Source organism: Panulirus ornatus, chromosome 8 (assembly GCF_036320965.1).
Source record: "Panulirus ornatus isolate Po-2019 chromosome 8, ASM3632096v1, whole genome shotgun sequence".
Lineage (NCBI taxonomy): Eukaryota > Metazoa > Arthropoda > Malacostraca > Decapoda > Palinuridae > Panulirus > Panulirus ornatus.
The window spans coordinates 17,121,500-17,140,196 of NC_092231.1; the positions used below are offsets into that span (position 1 = coordinate 17,121,500).

The following is an 18,697-nucleotide window of genomic DNA, read 5'->3' on the forward strand; positions in this document are numbered from 1 at the left end:
ATCCTCGATAAAAACTTTTCACTGCTTCTAACAACTTGCCTCCCACACCATATATTCTTAATACCTTCCACAGAGCATCTCTATCAACTCTATCATATGCCTTCTCCAGATCCATAAATGCTACATACAAATCCATTTGCTTTTCTAAGTATTTCTCACATACATTCTTCAAAGCAAACACCTGATCCACACATCCTCTACCACTTCTGAAACCACACTGCTCTTCCCCAATCTGATGCTCTGTACATGCCTTCACCCTCTCAATCAATACCCTCCCATATAATTTACCAGGAATACTCAACAAACTTATACCTCTGTAATTTGAGCACTCACTCTTATCCCCTTTGCCTTTGTACAATGGCACTATGCACGCATTCCGCCAATCCTCAGGCACCTCACCACTTATTATTATTTATCCCTGGGGATAGGGGATTAAGAATACTTCCCACGTATTCCCTGCGTGTCGTAGAAGGCGACTAAAAGGGGAGGGAGCAGGGGGCTGGAAATCCTCCCTTCTCATTTTTTTTTTTTCAATTTTCCAAAAGAAGGAACAGAGGGGGCCAGGTGAGGATATTCCAAAAAAGGCCCAGTCCTCTGTTCTTAACGCTACCTCGGGAAATGGCGAATAGTTTAAAAGAAAGAATATATAATTATTATTATTATCATTAGGTACAGTAGGGTTGAGGGTCAAGTCAATTGGGAGGTAAGTTTGAATGGAGAAAAACTGGAGGAAGTAAAGTGTTTTAGATATCTGGGAGTGGATCTGGCAGCGGATGGAACCATGGAAGCGGAAGTGAATCGTAGGGTGGGGGAGGGGGCGAAAATCCTGGGAGCCTTGAAGAATGTGTGGAAGTCAAGAACATTATCTCGGAGCAAAAATGGGTATGTTTGAAGGAATAGTGGTTCCAACAATGTTGTATGGTTGCGAGGAGTGGGCTATGGATAGAGTTGTGCGCAGGAGGGTGGATGTGCTGGAAATGAGATGTTTGAGGACAATGTGTGGTGTGAGGTGGTTTGATCGAGTAAGTAATGTAAGGGTAAGAGAGATGTGTGGAAATAAAAAGAGCGTGGTTGAGAGAGCAGAAGAGGGTGTTTTGAAATGGTTTGGGCACATGGAGAGAATGAGTGAGGAAAGATTGACCAAGAGAATATATGTGTTGGAGGTGGAGGGAACGAGGAGAAGTGGGAGACCAAATTGGAGGTGGAAAGATGGAGTGAAAAAGATTTCGAGTGATGGGGGGCTTGAACATGCAGGAGGGTGAAAGGCGGGCAAGGAATAGAGTGAATTGGATCGATGTGGTATACCAGGGTTGACGTGCTGTCAGTGGATTGAATCAGGGCACGTGAAGCGTCTGGGGTAAACCATGGAAAGTTGTGTGGGAACTGGATGTGGAAAGGGAGCTGTGGTTTCGGGCATTATTGCATGACAGCTAGAGACTGAGTGTGAACGAATGGGGCCTTTGTTGTCTTTTCCTAGTGCTACCTCGCACACATGAGGGGGGAGGGGGATGGTATTCCATGTGTGGCGAGGTGGCGATGGGAATAAATAAAGGAAGACAGTGTGAATTGTGTGCATGGGTATATATGTATGTGTCTGTGTGTGTATATATATGTGTACATTGAGATGTATAGGCATGTATATTTGCGTGTGTGGACGTGTATGTATATACATGTGTATGGGGGTGGGTTGGACCATTTCTTTCGTCTGTTTCCTTGCACTACCTCGCAAACGCGGGAGACAGCGACAAAACAAAATAGAAAAAAAAAATAATAATATATATATATGTATAGGTTGATATGTATATGTATGCATATAGGCATGTATGGACATTCACGTAATATATATATGTGTGTATATGAGTGGTTGGGCCATTCTTCATTTGTTTCCTTGCGCGACCTCGCTCACACGGGAAACACTAGCTAAATATAATAAAAAAATAAATATATTTCGCTATGATGTTATTCCTTGAATTTGTTGTCAGGCATATATCTAATATGTATCTCACCATGATATTCAAGATGGGTGAGTTCTAACTCTTTTATTTTACTTGTGAAATGTTTCAGAATTCTCTCTATCTTCTTTTATTCAATCTACTTTACTGGTGACCATAAAACACAAACAGTATTAAGGTTTACTTCTTACATATACATCAAAAATTTTCATCATTTACTATCATTGGAAATGTTCTCAATATCATTCCACTCACTATCTGGCTTGAAACCACTATCTTCAGTATATTCCTATAATCTAAGGGTTCACTGATAATCATTCCCAGATCTTTTGACATTTGCTTCACTCTTCATTTAATTTCCTGTTGGGCCTGCGTGTGTGGCATGTGAAACAGGATTAATGACCCAATGACTAATTTGTCCAAACTTCTCTTCATGAAATTCCATTAAATTTTCATCTGCCCATACGCAGATACCAGCAAAATATCTTTTTAGTTTTTCATGATCCTCCACACTTTGTTGCTTTAATTAATCTCATGTCATCTGCAAACCATCTGACTGCACTCTCTTACTTCCTTATCATGTCTGCGTAACATTGTCAACAACGCCAGTGAGATTATAGCTCGTCCAACCAGTCCATTACCAAGCTTCCAAATTACCATCCCAGGAGGAATCTCGTGAGATCTGGCGGTCAACTGATGCTGTGTGTTTTGATGTGGACTCTACAGTCATTATTGATGAGGGACTGGACCAACTTGCTAGTTTCTGTGGCAAAGCTGACGAGGTCAAAAAACTCACAGTACAAGCAATGCAAGGAGGAATAGACTTCAAAACAGCCTTATGAACCAGACTCAATCTGTTGCAGCCAAAACTTGAAACAATTCAGTTTTACCAGAACCCATCCTCCAAAGCTCACCAAGGATATCGAGTACGTAGTGGTTTATCAGTACTAATCTATAAGTTTGTACATGGCACATTTCATTTTGGATGGGCAAATATCTAACAACAGGAACTACAATCATACTTTATGAATACAAAAATTGCAACTGTGAACTATCAAAGAGGGTGGTGTGAAAAAACTACTCAAGAACTTTCTTATCACCTACTAAAACTGTACACTTATACCCTATTCATAACATCATTCTTAGACTGTGTTACCCTTGTGTTGCCACTGCCACCTGTGTCTTACCGTTGTCAAGTCAATGAGGATGGGCTTTGCTCTGATCAAGGCAAGACTTATGTACGAATATATTTCCCCTCTATATGTGTTGGTTCATCATTCTTTGAAATACTGATATTCATTGCTATGTTTGTAATGCATTTGGTCGGTATGATTTTGCTATCATCAACTTTACATCTTTACAACTTTACAACTTTACTTTTTTAAAGGGGAAGTAAATGTTTATAGTTGTGTTACTGGAGTGATAGTTTTCATACATGGTGCTTTGACAAGAAAATAGTGAAATTGGAAAAAATGTAGCTTAGACATTGAAGCTTATTGATACAGTGGTTAAATTGATGAGAACTACTATTGACTTTTGTGTAAATAAATTAAACATTCCTTTTTCCATAGACAGAGGTTGAACCATTATGTGACATTCATTTTTTTCTTTTCATTTCAAGCTAGAAGTTTCAGTTTTCTAAATTGTTTCTTACATTTTTCATATGTATATATATGTATGTGTGTGTGTGTGTGTATATGTGCATGTGTGTGTGTATGTGTGTGTATGTGTATATATATATATATGTATATTATCCCTGGGGATAGGGGTGAAAGAATACTTCCCACGCATTCCTCGCGTGTCGTAGAAAGCGACTAAAGGGGACGGGAGCGGGGGGCCAGAAATCCTCCCCTCCTTGTATTTTTTTAACTTTCTAAAATGGGAAACAGAAGAAGGAGTCACACGGGGAGAGCTCATCCTCCTCGAAGGCTCAGATTGGGGTGCCTAAATGTGTGTGGATGTAACCAAGATGTGAAAAAAGGAGAGATAGGTAGTATGTTTGAGGAAAGGAACCTGGATGTTTTGGCTCTGAGTGAAACGAAGCTCAAGGGTGAAGGGGAAGAGTGGTTTGGGAATGTCTTGGGAGTAAAGTCAGGGGTTAGTGAGAGGACAAGAGCAAGGGAAGGAGTAGCAGTACTCCTGAAACAGGAGTTGTGGGAGTATGTGATAGAATGTAAGAAAGTAAATTCTCGATTAATATGGGTAAAACTGAAAGTTGATGGAGAGAGATGGGTGATTATTGGTGCATATGCACCTGGGCATAAGAAAGATCATGAGAGGCAAGTGTTTTGGGAGCAGCTGAATGAATGTGTTAGTGGTTTTGATGCACGAGACTGGGTTATAGTGATGGGTGATTTGAATGCAAAGGTGAGTAATGTGGCAGTTGAGGGAATAATTGGTATACATGGGGTGTTCAGTGTTGTAAATGGAAATGGTGAAGAGCTTGTAGATTTATGTGCTGAAAAAGGACTGATGATTGGGAATACCTGGTTTAAAAAGCGAGATATACATAAGTATACTTATGTAAGTAGAAGAGATGGCCAGAGAGCGTTATTGGATTACGTGTTAATTGACAGGCGCGCGAAAGAGAGACTTTTGGATGTTAATGTGCTGAGAGGTGCAACTGGAGGGATGTCTGATCATTATCTTGTGGAGGCTAAGGTGAAGATTTGTATGGGTTTTCAGAAAAAAAGAGTGAATGTTGGGGTGAAGAGGGTGGTGAGAGTAAGTGAGCTTGGGAAGGAGACTTGTGTGAGGAAGTACCAGGAGAGACTGAGTACAGAATGGAAAAAGGTGAGAACAATGGAAGTAAGGGGAGTGGGGGAGGAATGGGATGTATTTAGGGAATCAGTGATGGATTGCGCAAAAGATGCTTGTGGCATGAGAAGAGTGGGAGGTGGGTTGATTAGAAAGGGTAGTGAGTGGTGGGATGAAGAAGTAAGAGTATTAGTGGAAGAGAAGAGAGAGGCATCTGGACGATTTTTGCAGGGAAAAAATGCAATTGAGTGAGAGACGTATAAAAGAAAGAGACAGGAGGTCAAGAGAAAGGTGCAAGAGGTGAAAAAAAGGGCAAATGAGAGTTGGGGTGAGAGAGTATCATTAAATTTTAGGGAGAATAAAAAGATGTTCTGGAAGGAGGTAAATAAAGTGCGTAAGACAAGGGAGCAAATGGCAACTTCAGTGAAGGGCACAAATGGGGAGGTGATAACAAGTAGTGGTGATGTGAGAAGGAGATGGAGTGAGTATTTTGAAGGTTTGTTGAATGTGTTTGATGATAGAGTGGCAGATATAGGGTGTTTTGGTCGAGGTGGTGTGCAAAGTGAGAGGGTTAGGGAAAATGATTTGGTAAACAGAGAAGAGGTAGTAAAAGCTTTGCGGAAGATGAAAGCCGGCAAGGCAGCAGGTTTGGATGGTATCGCAGTGGAATTTATTAAAAAAGGGGGTGACTGTATTGTTGACTGGTTGGTAAGGTTATTTAATGTATGTATGACTCATGGTGAGGTGCCTGAGGATTGGCAGAATGCGTGCATAGTGCCATTGTACAAAGGCAAAGGGGATAAGAGTGAGTGCTCAAATTACAGAGGTATAAGTTTGATCGAGAGAGTAACGTAAGGGTAAGAGAGATGTGTGGAAATAAAAAGAGCGTGGTTGAGAGAGCAGAAGAGGGTGTTTTGAAGTGGTTTGGGCACATGGAGAGAATGAGTGAGGAAAGATTGACCAAGAGGATATATGTGTCGGAGGTGGAGGGAACGAGGAGAAGAGGGAGACCAAATTGGAGGTGGAAAGATGGAGTGAAAAAGATTTTGTGTGATCGGGGCCTAAACATGCAGGAGGGTGAAAGGAGGGCAAGGAATAGAGTGAATTGGAGCGATGTGGTATACCGGGGTTGACGTGCTGTCAGTGGATTGAATCAAGGCATGTGAAGCGTCTGGGGTAAACCATGGAAAGCTGTGTAAGTATGTATATTTGCGTGTGTGGACGTATGGATATACATGTGTATGGGGGGGGGTTGGGCCATTTCTTTCGTCTGTTTCCTTGCGCTACCTCGCAAACGCGGGAGACAGCGACAGAGTATAATAATAATAATAAAGTTTGTTGAGTATTCCTGGTAAATTATATGGGAGGGTATTGATTGAGAGGGTGAAGGCATGTACAGAGCATCAGATTGGGGAAGAGCAGTGTGGTTTCAGAAGGGGTAGAGGATGTGTGGATCAGGTGTTTGCTTTGAAGAATGTATGTGAGAAATACTTAGAAAAGCAAATGGATTTGTATGTAGCATTTATGGATCTGGAGAAGGCATATGATAGAGTTCATAGAGATGCTCTGTGGAAGGTATTAAGAATATATGGTGTGGGAGGCAAGTTGTTAGAAGCAGTGAAAAGTTTTTATCGAGGATGTAAGGCATGTGTATGTGTAGGAAGAGAGGAAAGTGATTGGTTCTCAGTGAATGTAGGTTTGCGGCAGGGGTGTGTGATGTCTCCATGGTTGTTTAATTTGTTTATGGATGGGGTTGTTAGGGAGGTAAATGCAAGAGTTTTGGAAAGAGGGGCAAGTATGAAATCTGTTGGGGATGAGAGAGCTTGGGAAGTGAGTCAGTTGTTGTTCGCTGATGATACAGCGCTGGTGGCTGATTCATGTGAGAAACTGCAGAAGCTGGTGACTGAGTTTGGTAAAGTGTGTGAAAGAAGAAAGTTAAGAGTAAATGTGAATAAGAGCAAGGTTATTAGGTACAGTAGGGTTGAGGGTCAAGTCAATTGGGAGGTGAGTTTGAATGGAGAATAACTGGAGGAAGTGAAGTGTTTTAAATATCTGGGAGTGGATCTGGCAGCGGATGGAACCATGGAAGCAGAAGTGGATCATAGGGTGGGGGAGGGGGCGAAAATTCTGGGAGCCTTGAAGAATGTGTGGAAGTCAAGAACATTATCTCGGAGAGCAAAAATGGGTATGTTTGAAGGAATAGTGGTTCCAACAATGTTGTATGGTTGCGAGGCGTGGGCTATGGATAGAGTTGTGCGCAGGAGGATGGATGTGCTGGAAATGAGATGTTTGAGGACAATGTGTGGTGTGAGGTGGTTTGATCGAGTAAGTAACGTAAGGGTAAGAGAGATGTGTGGAAATAAAAAGAGCGTGGTTGAGAGAGCAGAAGAGGGTGTTTTGAAATGGTTTGGGCACATGGAGAGAATGAGTGAGGAAAGATTGACCAAGAGGATATATGTGTCGGAGGTGGAGGGAACGAGGAGAAGAGGGAGACCAAATTGGAGGTGGAAAGATGGAGTGAAAAAGATTTTGTGTGATCGGGGCCTGAACATGCAGGAGGGTGAAAGGAGGGCAAGGAATAGAGTGAATTGGAGCGATGTGGTATACCGGGGTTGACATGCTGTCAGTGGATTGAATCAGGGCATGTGAAGCGTCTGGGGTAAACCATGGAAAGCTGTGTAGGTATGTATAGTTGTGTGTGTGGATGTATGTATATACATGTGTATGGGGGTGGGTTGGGCCATTTCTTTCGTCTGTTTCCTTGCGCTACCTCGCAAACGCGGGAGACAGCAAGAAAAAAAAAAAAAAAGAGTACTGCAGCTAGAACTGTCCCTTGCAACACCCCTGATATTACAACTTCCCCAGATATATTCACATTTGCAACTCATTTGAACTTTTGTTAGTTATAAATTCTTTCAATATATTTTCCTTTTTTCTTTTCATATTCAGTTTTACCACTTTCTTCAGAACACTTCATAATATACTTTATCAAACACTTTTGCAAAATAAAAAGCGTCCATTCTTTTCCCAACTAACAGTGTTTCATATTTGTCTTTATAGCAAGCTAGAGTTAGGCTTGGAAGCTCTCACCAAGTACAAATCCATGCTGTCCTTCACTTATGAATCTACTTCAAATATGATGTTCCATTACATGTATTTCAGAACTACCTCAAATACTCGATTATGTGCGGTCAGGCTAACTCATCTGTACTGTTTTGGTAGTAATGTAGATCCTCCTTTGCATCCTAGCATTATGTACACTATTTGGCATATATCTGCCATGCTTGCTTGGTCTATGTTTTGTCTCAGCATCAATGTAAGAGGTTTGGCTATTGTTTCTTTCATCTTTAAAAAGACTGCAGATATTTCTTGAAGTAAATCAGCTTCTTCACTTGTCTTTCTGGTAAGTTTATATCTGTGAAAGAATGCTCAAAAACACTTCACTATCTATTTCTTCATACTCTCTTGTACTGTAGATGGAAAGAAGGCATCACCTGATTATGTAATTCCCTATTCTTGATTATCTATATGAAGAGTACAGGGCAAAAGTTTACACTCATAGAGCCCTATCTCTTAAGCATTCTCTACTATCATACAGCCACGTATGCTGTCAGCATTAACCATTCCCTCAGTCAATCTGTTCCATTCATCCACCACTATTATGACATACAAGTACACGGACCTCTCAATCATACAACAGTTGCATTCTTGCAAGTAAATCAATTAAATACTGTAAATAATGGAAATTAGGGGGCTTCATCATTAATAACGGTGAAGAGCTGTAGATTTGTGTGCTGAAAAAGGACTGGTGATTGGGAATACCCGGTTTAAAAAGATATACATAAGTATACGTATGTAAATAGGAGAGATGGCCAGAGAGCATTATTGAATTACATATTAATTGATAGGTGCATGAAAGAGAGACTTTTGGATGTTAATGTGCTGTGAGGGGCAACTGGAGGGATGTCTGATCATTATCTTGTGGAGGTGAAGGTGAAGATCTGTAGAGGTTTTCAGAAAAGAAGAAAAATGTTGGGAAAATGACTGGTGAGAGTAAGTGAGCTTGGAAAGGAGACTTGTGTGAGGAAGTCCCAGGAGAGATTGAGTGCAGAATGGAAAAAGGTGAGAGCAAATGACATAAGGCGAGTGGGGGAGGAATGGGATGTATTCAGGGAAGCAGTGATGGCTTGTGCAAAAGATGCCTGTGGCATGAGAAAAGTGGGAAAATTAGGAAGGGTAGTGAGTGGTGGGATGAAGTAAGACTGTTAGTAAAAGAGAAGAGAGAGACATTTGGAAGATTTTTGCAGGAAAATAAGGCAAATGACTAGATGTATAAAAGAAAGAGGCAGGAGGTCATAAGAAAGGTGCAAGAGATAAAAAATACGGCAAATGAGAGTTGGAGTGAGAAAGTACCATTAAATTTTAGGAAGAATAAAAAGATGTTTGGAAGGAGGTAAATAAAGTGCACAAGACAAGAGCACAAATGGGAACATCGGTGAAGGGGCTAATGGTGAGGTAATAACTAGTGGTGATGTGAGAAGGAGATGGAGTGAGCATTCTGAAGGTTTGTTGAATGTGTTTGATAGAGTGGCAGATATAGGGTGTTTTCGTAGAGATGGTGTGCGAAGCGAGAGGGTCACGTAGAATGGTTTGGCAAACAGAGAAGTAGTGAAAGCTTTCCGGAAGGTGAGACCCGGTGGGTTTGGATGGTACTGCAGTGGAATTTATCAAAAAAGGGGGTGATTATGTTGTTGAATGGTTGGTGAGGATATTCAACATATGTATGGTTCATGGTGAAGTGCCTGAGGATTGACGGAATGCATGCATAGTGCCACTGCACAAAGGCAAAGGGGATAAAGGTGAGTGTTCAAATTACAGAGGTATAAGTTTGTTGAGTGTTCCTGGGATATTATATGGGAGGGTATTGACTGAGAGGGCGAAGGCATGAGCTGAGCTTCAGATTGGGGAAGAGCAGTGTGGTTTCAGAAGTGGTGGAGGATGTGTGGATCAGGTGTTTGCTTTGAAGAATGTATGTGAGAAATATTTAGAAAAAGAGATGGATTTGTATGTAGCATTTATGGATCTGGAAAAGGCATATGATAGAGTTGATAGAGATGCTCAGTGGAAGGTATTAAGAGAACATGGTGAGGAAGGTAAGTTGCTATAAGCAGTGAAAAGCTTTTATCAAGGATGTAAGGCATGTGAACGAGCATGAAGGGAGGAAAGTGATTGGTTCCCAGTGAATGTCAGTTTGCGGCAGGGGTGCATGATGTCTCCATGGTGGTTTAATTTGTTTATGGAGGTGAATACAAGAGTTTTGGAGAGAGGGGGCAAGTATGCAGACTCTTGTGGATGAGAGGGCTTGGGAAGCGAGTCAGTTGTTGTTTGATGATACAGTGCTGGTGGCTGATTCAGGTGAGAAACTGCAGAAGCTGGTGACTGAGTTTGGTGAAGTGTGTGAAAGAAGAAAGCTGAGAGAAAATGTGAATAAGAGCAAGGTTATTAGGTTCAGTAGGGTTGAGGGACACGTCAATTAGGAGGTAAGTTTGAATGGAGGAAAACTGCAGGAGGAAGCGTTTTAGATATCTAGGAGTGGATTTAGCAGCGGATGGAACCATGGAAGCAAAAGTGAGTCACAGTGGGGAGGGGGCAAAGTTTCTGGGAGTGTTGAAGAATGTGTGGAAGGTGAGAACGTTATCTTGGAGAGCAAAAATTGGTATGTTTGAAGGAACAGTGGTTCCAACAATGCTATATGGTTGCGAGGCATGGGCTATAGATAAGGTTGTGCGGAGGAGGGTGGATGTGTTGGAAATGAGATGTCTGAGGACAATATGTGGTGTGAGGTGGTTTGATCGAGTAAGTAATGAAAAAGTAAGAGAGATGTGTGGTAATAAAAAGAGTGTGGTTGAGAGAGCAGAAAAGGGTGTATTGAAATGGTTTGGTCACATGGAAAGAATGAGTCAAGAAAGATTGACAAAGATGTTATATGTGTCAGAGGTTGAGGGTACAAGGAGAAGTGGGAGACCAAATTAGAGATGTAGGGATGGAGAAAAGATTTTGAGCGATCGGGGCCTGAACATACAGAAGGGTGAAAGGTGTGCAAGGAATAGAGTGAATTGGAACAATGTTGTATACTGGGGTTGACGTGCTGTCACTGGACTGAACCAGGGCATGTGAAGCATCTGGGGTAAACCATGGTAAGTTTTGTGGGGCTTGGATGTGAAAAGGAAACTGTGGTTTCGGTGCATTACACATGACAGCTAGAGACTAAGTGTGAACAAATGTGGCCTTTGTTGTCTTTTCCTAGCGCTACCTCGTGCATGCATGGGTGTGTGTGTGTGTGTGTGTGTGTGTGTGTGTGTGTGTGTGTGTGTGTGTGTGTGTGTGTGTGTGCCATTTCAAGTGCAACGGGATGGCGACGGGAATGGATGAAGGCAGTGAGTGTGAATATGAACATGTGTATACATGTATAAGTCTATGTATGTATAGGCATGTATACGTTGAAATGTATAGGTATGTATATGTGCGTGTGTGGGCATGTATGTATATATATGTGTATGTGGGTGGGTTGGGCCTTTCTTTCGTCTGTTTCCTTGCACTACCTCGTTAACACGGGAGACAGCGACAAAGTATAATAAAAAAATAACCATTACCATACCAATGAAAAACTATAGTACAGAGAGCTCTCGATTTATGCTTATTTGATTTACACCATTCTTATAATTACATGCACAATCCATTCAAACCTCTTTTTAATCGATGCCCCCTTAAGTTTGCAATAACATAATCATCACCAGGATGGCAGCACAGTGAAGTGGCACTGCCAGTACTGTGAGAGGCACATATTTGAGAGATATGAAAGAACACCTGACATTTAGTGTGCCCTTGGACTTGGTAAACCATTAATCAGTGTATCTAAAATCTCATATTCCTGAAGTTCAATTATAAACATAATAGAACAAATGTTAAGCATATGAACGAAAATGTTCCTGTCAGCATGTGTGTGATACAAGCAAATGCCCAAAGTATATATGAGGACTTGGCAGTGGAAGAAGGATCAGCGAAGACATTTCAAGCAAGTCATGGTTGGTTTGCAAATTTTAGGGTTCTTGCAATTACCACATCAAGATGACTGGTTAGGATGCTTCTGCTGATGTTGTCACTGCTGAAAATTTCCCAGGAACCTTCAAGATCATCATCAAGAAAAGCAGATATTCTCCCAAGCAGATTTATAATGGGAAAGAGACCAGATTCTTTGGAAGAAACCACCTTCATGAATGTCCATTTTGCAAAAAAAGAAGATTGTACCAGGATCCAAAAATTTTCATTTTCTGTTCTTAATACATAAAATTAACTGTACAGTATGTGTATGATAGTATTTCATATTTCATGGTCCACTTATACTGGTGTAATACTTGGTTGTCTTATCAATAATGAAACACCCTCATATTCATTACTTACATAATATGATTTAAAAATTTTTCATTTATGCAAACATTTTCAAGCATGTAACTATTGTGTAAATTGAGAGATCCTTGCAAACCAGGAAAATTTTCAAAGAGTATAAATGGAACATTTACGTAACTGTAGAAGTGGTATAAATCAAATATGCATAAATCAAGATGTCTGTGTCTCTTTACATCATTATCAAAAAGTTTCTGTCTTCACTTCATGTTATATCATGTGGGTGCTCTATCCCTACATCTCTCAAAGAACTATCCACTGTCCACATCATCGAACTCTTTCAAAACTTCAAAAGCTATCAAGTCACCTCTAACTCATCTAACTTCCAAGGTAGGAAAATTTTAAGCCTTTAGCCTTTTCCTGTAGCTATGATCTTCAATTCTGTTACAATCTTTGATGCCCTCCTCTGGACCTTCTCTAGTAAGCTCTTTGTACTTCTTTATATGTGGTGATCAAACTTCAGAGGCATACTAGTTCTGGCCTTATCCATATACTTGAAAGCTCTTCTGATATTTGCCAGGAAACAGTTTGTCTCCTTAACTCTTCTCCCAACATGGGACTCTGGTGACAGGTTAGGGACAATGTTGACTCCCAAGTCCTTCTCACACACAGAATCTTGAGGCTATTTCCTTCTAGGCAATAATTAATGAGGCCATCTTTGGCTTCGCCCCATCCTCATCATTTCCTATTTGCTTAGCTTGAGTTTCATCAACCACATTTTAGATCAACTTGCAAGTTGATGCAATCATCCTAACTTTTCATTTCCCTCATGACCTTTGCATAATCTACAAGCATTTTCAGGTAGGATTCCAAACCTTCAGGCAAGTCATGAATGCAAATCAAGTAGAGTAAAGGTCCCATAGCCAAACCAAGGCCCTCAGCTGTGGTCAACTCAACCCATTTTGAAATAGCTCCTCTAACGTGTCTTTGTTCTCGCCTACTGACATAATCCTCTTTCCATTGTAGAAGTTTCCCCCTTAATACTGCCAGGTGACCCAGTTTCTTAATAAGACTCCCACATGGTACTGTGTTGAATGCTTTCTGGCAGTCCAGATACTGACAGTCCACCCAGCCTTCTCTCTTGTCCAGGACTGAGCTCACTCTCTAGTGAATTCTAAAAGGTTAGTTAAACATGACCTCCTTTCTTTGAAACCATATTGCCTCTCACTTAAGAAATTTCTCCTCCAATGAAATTCATCAAATTGCTTTCTAATAATATCTTCCAAAAGCCTGTGCACCACACTCATTTGTGAGACCAGTCAGTGGTTCAATGTCTGTTCCTGGTCTCCCTTCCTGTACATAGGCAAGACGTTTCCCCTTTTCAATTCCCTTGGCATACTGCCTCTCCCTAAGGACATCCTGAACACTAATTAAATTAGTTTACCAAGTGCATCTGCACAACTCATTAGCACATAAGATCAACTTTCATGAGAGCCATGAGCCTTGTATGGGTCAAGACCTTTTGATATTCTGTTAAAATCTTTTCTAGACTTCTTATTGATTTCTAAAACCTCCTCACCATTTCATCTCACTGGCAATAGGGTTACAGTATCTTCCACTGTGAAAAAAATTTGGAGCTTGTTATTCAATTCATTGCATAGTCTTACATTATCTAGAAAGTTTCCCCTCGGAATCTCTTAGCCTAATTAGCTGCTCCTTCACTGACAACTGACTCCTGGTGAATTTATGGACAAGTTTTGAACTTTCACCGCCTTGTCCACAATTTTCCTTCAACAGTTGCTTTCCTCCTCCTTCCTTATTCTGCTATACTTGTTAAGCACTCTGTTATATCTGGTAAATGCTAGGTAGTCATCACAACACATCTCAAAACACCTTTGCTTTAAGACATCTTTTACCAAACAATTCTCCCCTATTCCTTTATATTCCCTCTGTATTTGAGGCTTGAGATACCCATACAAGCATGGGTACCTCAAGCAACCACATAGACACTCATAACCTCTCAAAGCTGAGACCAATAACCTTGTGATGATGCATAAAATCAAACTTCTTTTCAAACCATTACCACCACCACCACATCTCTTATATACAACCATCCATACCATCTTGCAAATTGGATTCCATGGCTTTTATTCCACTCAAATATGTTACCTTAATAAAAAAAAATCCCCAAGATACTCTTGTCTCCTCAGAGCTCTCAAATATTTTCAACAATCATAAATCAAAAGAAATACTAAAAATGATAATTTCACTTTTCTGTATCTTTTACAATGGCATCTCTCTATTGACGGTTCTTCCAGTTAAAAATTTTGCACCTCACTATGAAAACACTAGAACTTCATCAAATATCTTACTCACCAAAGAGATTTAGAACTTCCACCCTGAACCAGGACTCATCATGATTAGCAGCATATATTCCACCTATGTGAGGCTCTGACACAGGAGATAAATTCTTCTCTTCCATGTAATAAAGTTCCATATCTGTTAACAAGTCATCATATGCATTCTGAAAGATAAAATTTTGGACATGAGAATTGGGAAATTCTGATTTTAAAAAAGGCTGCATGTACATTCTTTACACATATCAAGGTCACACACACATGCACACACACACACAAAAGTTGTTCTCGAAGGGACTCAGTATCAGAGATATAAGAAAATGTCATGTGTTCAGAACAAAGCTTTTTTCTCAAAATTAAGTTTATCTTTCAACTTACACTATATTCATCTCCTACAAGACGAAAGTTAATGTTGTTGAAGTCTTCAATATATGTTATGAAGACGTCCCAATAATTTGAGCAAGGTAAATTCAAAGTAGGTATTTGATGATCACCATGTTGCAAAGAACTTGTGGGGCTCCTAACACAGGCATCATCATCTCTGAAAAGAAAACAATATACAATTCATTTATCGGCATATCTAATGATTTCCCCAAGCCATTTCAGCACACCCAGGTGGGTTCTCTCAGTCAGACTGTGCTTACCTCTCATCAACACTATTGCTTAAATGATCAATCCTCCTCACATCAAGCATTGTTGTCAGGCATTTCATTTCCAAACTGTCCAACCTATTTCTTTTGCATTCAAGCCCAATATTCACATCCAAACAAAACTAATGGGACTATCGTGCATTCAAAAACATCCATCTTTGCCCTTATAAAAAATCAACTCTTCTTCCACATGCTCCTTAATGCATAAAAGAACCTCAACACCCTCTCCCACCATAAAACTCATAATGCCCAATGGCTCCATTAGCTGCCACATTTACTCCCAGATACCTTACAGACTCCATTGTCTCCAAGTCCTCCTTTTTAAACTTAACACTCAATCCATCCAATTTCATATCCTGGCTGCATCTCATTACCTTAATTTTATCTACAATCAATCAAATTTCTCCTTTTAACCACCCTTCATTCCAAAACCCTTGGATTTGATTTAGTCACCACCCAGTCCATGATCACGTCAAACAGCCATGATGATATCACACAATGCTGATGTAGACTCGTCTTCACTATGAACCACTCATCCTCCTCCCTTCCTAAATATAGTCTTACTCTTGTGGTACAAATTCCTTACTACATTTATCAACCTCCCATGCACCCCATAAACTTGGAGCACTTCCACAATGCATTTTTACATTATTGTTATTATCATTATCATACATAATTGCTGTTTCTCACATCAGAGAGGTAATGTCTGTACTTGGAAAACTTACGAATAACATCATTCAAACAAGAATGTTAACCATTCAGAGGAATGCCATTTAATAAAAGACTCTCAGCATAGTTTTCACCGAAATCACGTCTAACAAATCTGCTTCATTTCTCGATATAATTAACCTATATAATGAAAGTAAGGCATCTGATTTCATCTACCTAGATTTTTAAATAGCACTTCATACACTTCTGCATTAAAGGTTACTGTCAAAAGTTAAGTCAAATTGTATAAAGAGGGTTGTACTTTGATGGTTAAGATATTGGTCGACTGGCCATAAACAGAGAAGCAACTAACAATCAAGCCTCAGTAAGCCACAGGGATCAATCTTGGGACTGGTTCTCTTTCTCATACATGTTAATGATAATGAGAATGGGATGCATTGTTAGATGGTGATGTCTTTAGTTTGGCTTGGTCAGGACCAAGAAACTGTTAAATAGCAATTTTTCAAGTATAGGCACTGAACACCTTCAAGGATTCTGAAGGTTCAGCAAAGTGTAAAGTCAGGAAATGCAAGCTAATTCTATCAATAAAGTGCAATCATTTACTTCACTGCACTCTTAAAGTAGAAGGCTCATTGTTTAATGAATTGGATGTATTCCTGAAAAGTGTTACTCCAAGAAAAATCACTTTAAACAAAGCCATCTTCACCAAAGATTTAACTTCATAAAATGGGGATATGTTCCAGAGGAGTATTTCTGGACACATTTCCTCACATATGTTTTTATGTGTGTTACTCAAATACATTAAAGACTATCACTATATGAAAAATAAAGTTCTTTATGGATATCAATAAGGTATCATCCACTATCACATATAATTGCACGTTACCACTTCTACAACTACTGCATTAGATACTCAGCACTTCCCAATCATTTTAGCAAGGATATAACACATTTATGAACAAATCTTTGATACTTATCTCTAATCCAGCATGTGGGAATAAGCATGGGAGAACTGAAGTACCATGCTTGTCTATTGTTTACATTAAATCTAGAGGCACCAACAGATGAATGCCACACAAACACTTCAATGTTTGCACTCTACGTAATATACAAAGCTGAAAATTTTACTGAATATTTACAAAAGGAAGCACTTGTTTATAAGATTCTTAACTTTATGACCTAAGGAAAAGCATCTGGTGAATGTCAACATCAACTGAAATAAAAACTGCTCAATATCATGAATATATAAAATGAATTTGACAAGAATGCTAATAGGGTACTCTGGGTATAAAATGAATTAAAGAGTCAATGTATTAACATAATTCCAACAGTTTTTAAGTTATTTTTGTAACAACAGAATCTTCTTAATGCATCTATTTGTAAGTAAAATTGCCATATGTGTTAGTAAAATTGCTAAATTTACTGTAATGTATGTAATAATGTAATAATGAATGCTTACCGATAATTTTACCATTGTTACTGAAACCTTACTTATTTGAGAGATTAACAAGTAATTGTTCTTCAGGAATAAAACTGGCCTGTAGCCAGAAAGAAAACAGTGTTCCTTTGAGGCAGGCAGTCTTCTGCAGACAGAGAGTTCCACCAAAGTAAATCTGTATCTTAGCTTCAGCACAATACCTACATTATTTGAAGATCATAATCATTTAGGTTCACTAAGTCCAAATGCATGCATATTATCAGCAGTTCATACTTGTCTCATAACGATTCAGCACATCCATCTTAACCTCAGTGGTAATGGCCTTATACTTCTTAGCACCACCGGTAACAGGAGAACTTAAATGATGTTTAGGCGGTATGATTCAAATGGCAAAACATGTGCAATATACAGCTTACTGCTTCACAACATACCATAGCACTCAGAGACTAATGACTAAATCCATGCCATACATATGTGTGTTTCTCCTAAGGTGCTAGCAACGCTACACCACACCCAACAATGATTGTATCACTGACCAACTTCACAAAAAAATACGAAGTCAATCATCAATTCCAAATATGGCAGGAAGAATAATATTCTTTACAACTCCCTTAACATATTGTATCACTGTAAACTATCCTTATCATGTACTTATGATATATATATTATAAATGAGAGTTGGGGTGAGAGAGTATCATTAAATTTTAGGGAGAATAAAAAGATGTTCTGGAAGGAGGTAAATAAAGTGCGTAAGACAAGGGAGCAAATGGGAACTTCAGTGAAGGGCGCAAATGGGGAGGTGATAACAAGTAGTGGTGATGTGAGAAGGAGATGGAGTGAGTATTTTGAAGGTTTGTTGAATGTATTTGATGATAGAGTGGTAGATATAGGGTGTTTTGGTCGAGGTGGTGTGCAAAGTGAGAGGGTTAGGGAAAATGATTTGGTAAACAGAGAGGAGGTAGTAAAAGCTTTGCTGAAGATGAAAGCCGGCAAGGCAGCAGGTTTGGATGGTATTGCAGTGGAATTTATTAAAAAAGGGGGTGACTGTAATATTGACTGGTTGGTAAGGTTATTTAATGTATGTATGACTCATGGTATGGTGCCTGAGGATTGGTGGAATTTGTGCATAGTGCCATTGTACAAAGGCAAAGGGGATAAGAGTGAGTGCTCAAATTACAGAGGTATAAGTTTGTTGAGTATTCCTGGGAAATTATATGGGAGGGTATTGATTGAGAGGGTGAAGGCATGTACAGAGCATCAGATTGGGGAAGAGCAGTGTGGTTTCAGAAGGGGTAGAGGATGTGTGGATCAGGTGTTTGCTTTGAAGAATGTATGTGAGAAATACTTAGAAAAGCAAATGGATTTGTATGTAGCATTTATGGATCTGGAGAAGGCATATGATAGAGTTCATAGAGATGCTCTGTGGAAGGTATTAAGAATATATGGTGTGGGAGGCAAGTTGTTAGAAGC

General features: G+C 39.7%; 1 protein-coding gene across 7 annotated transcripts in view; it reads right to left on the reverse strand.

Annotated features, from left to right (window-relative positions):
- The window catches only part of LOC139749847 (tudor domain-containing protein 7-like), a 406,719-nt gene that overhangs the window by 283,844 nt on the left and 104,178 nt on the right, over positions 1-18,697 (reverse strand). For all 7 annotated transcript variants that reach the window (XM_071664170.1, XM_071664167.1, XM_071664165.1 and 4 more), the window contains 2 exons: positions 14,849-15,011; positions 14,490-14,637 (listed from right to left, as the gene is read on the reverse strand). In XM_071664170.1, coding sequence (XP_071520271.1) covers positions 14,490-14,637; positions 14,849-15,011 — 311 coding nt within the window. The remainder of the gene's footprint in view (positions 1-14,489; positions 14,638-14,848; positions 15,012-18,697) is intronic.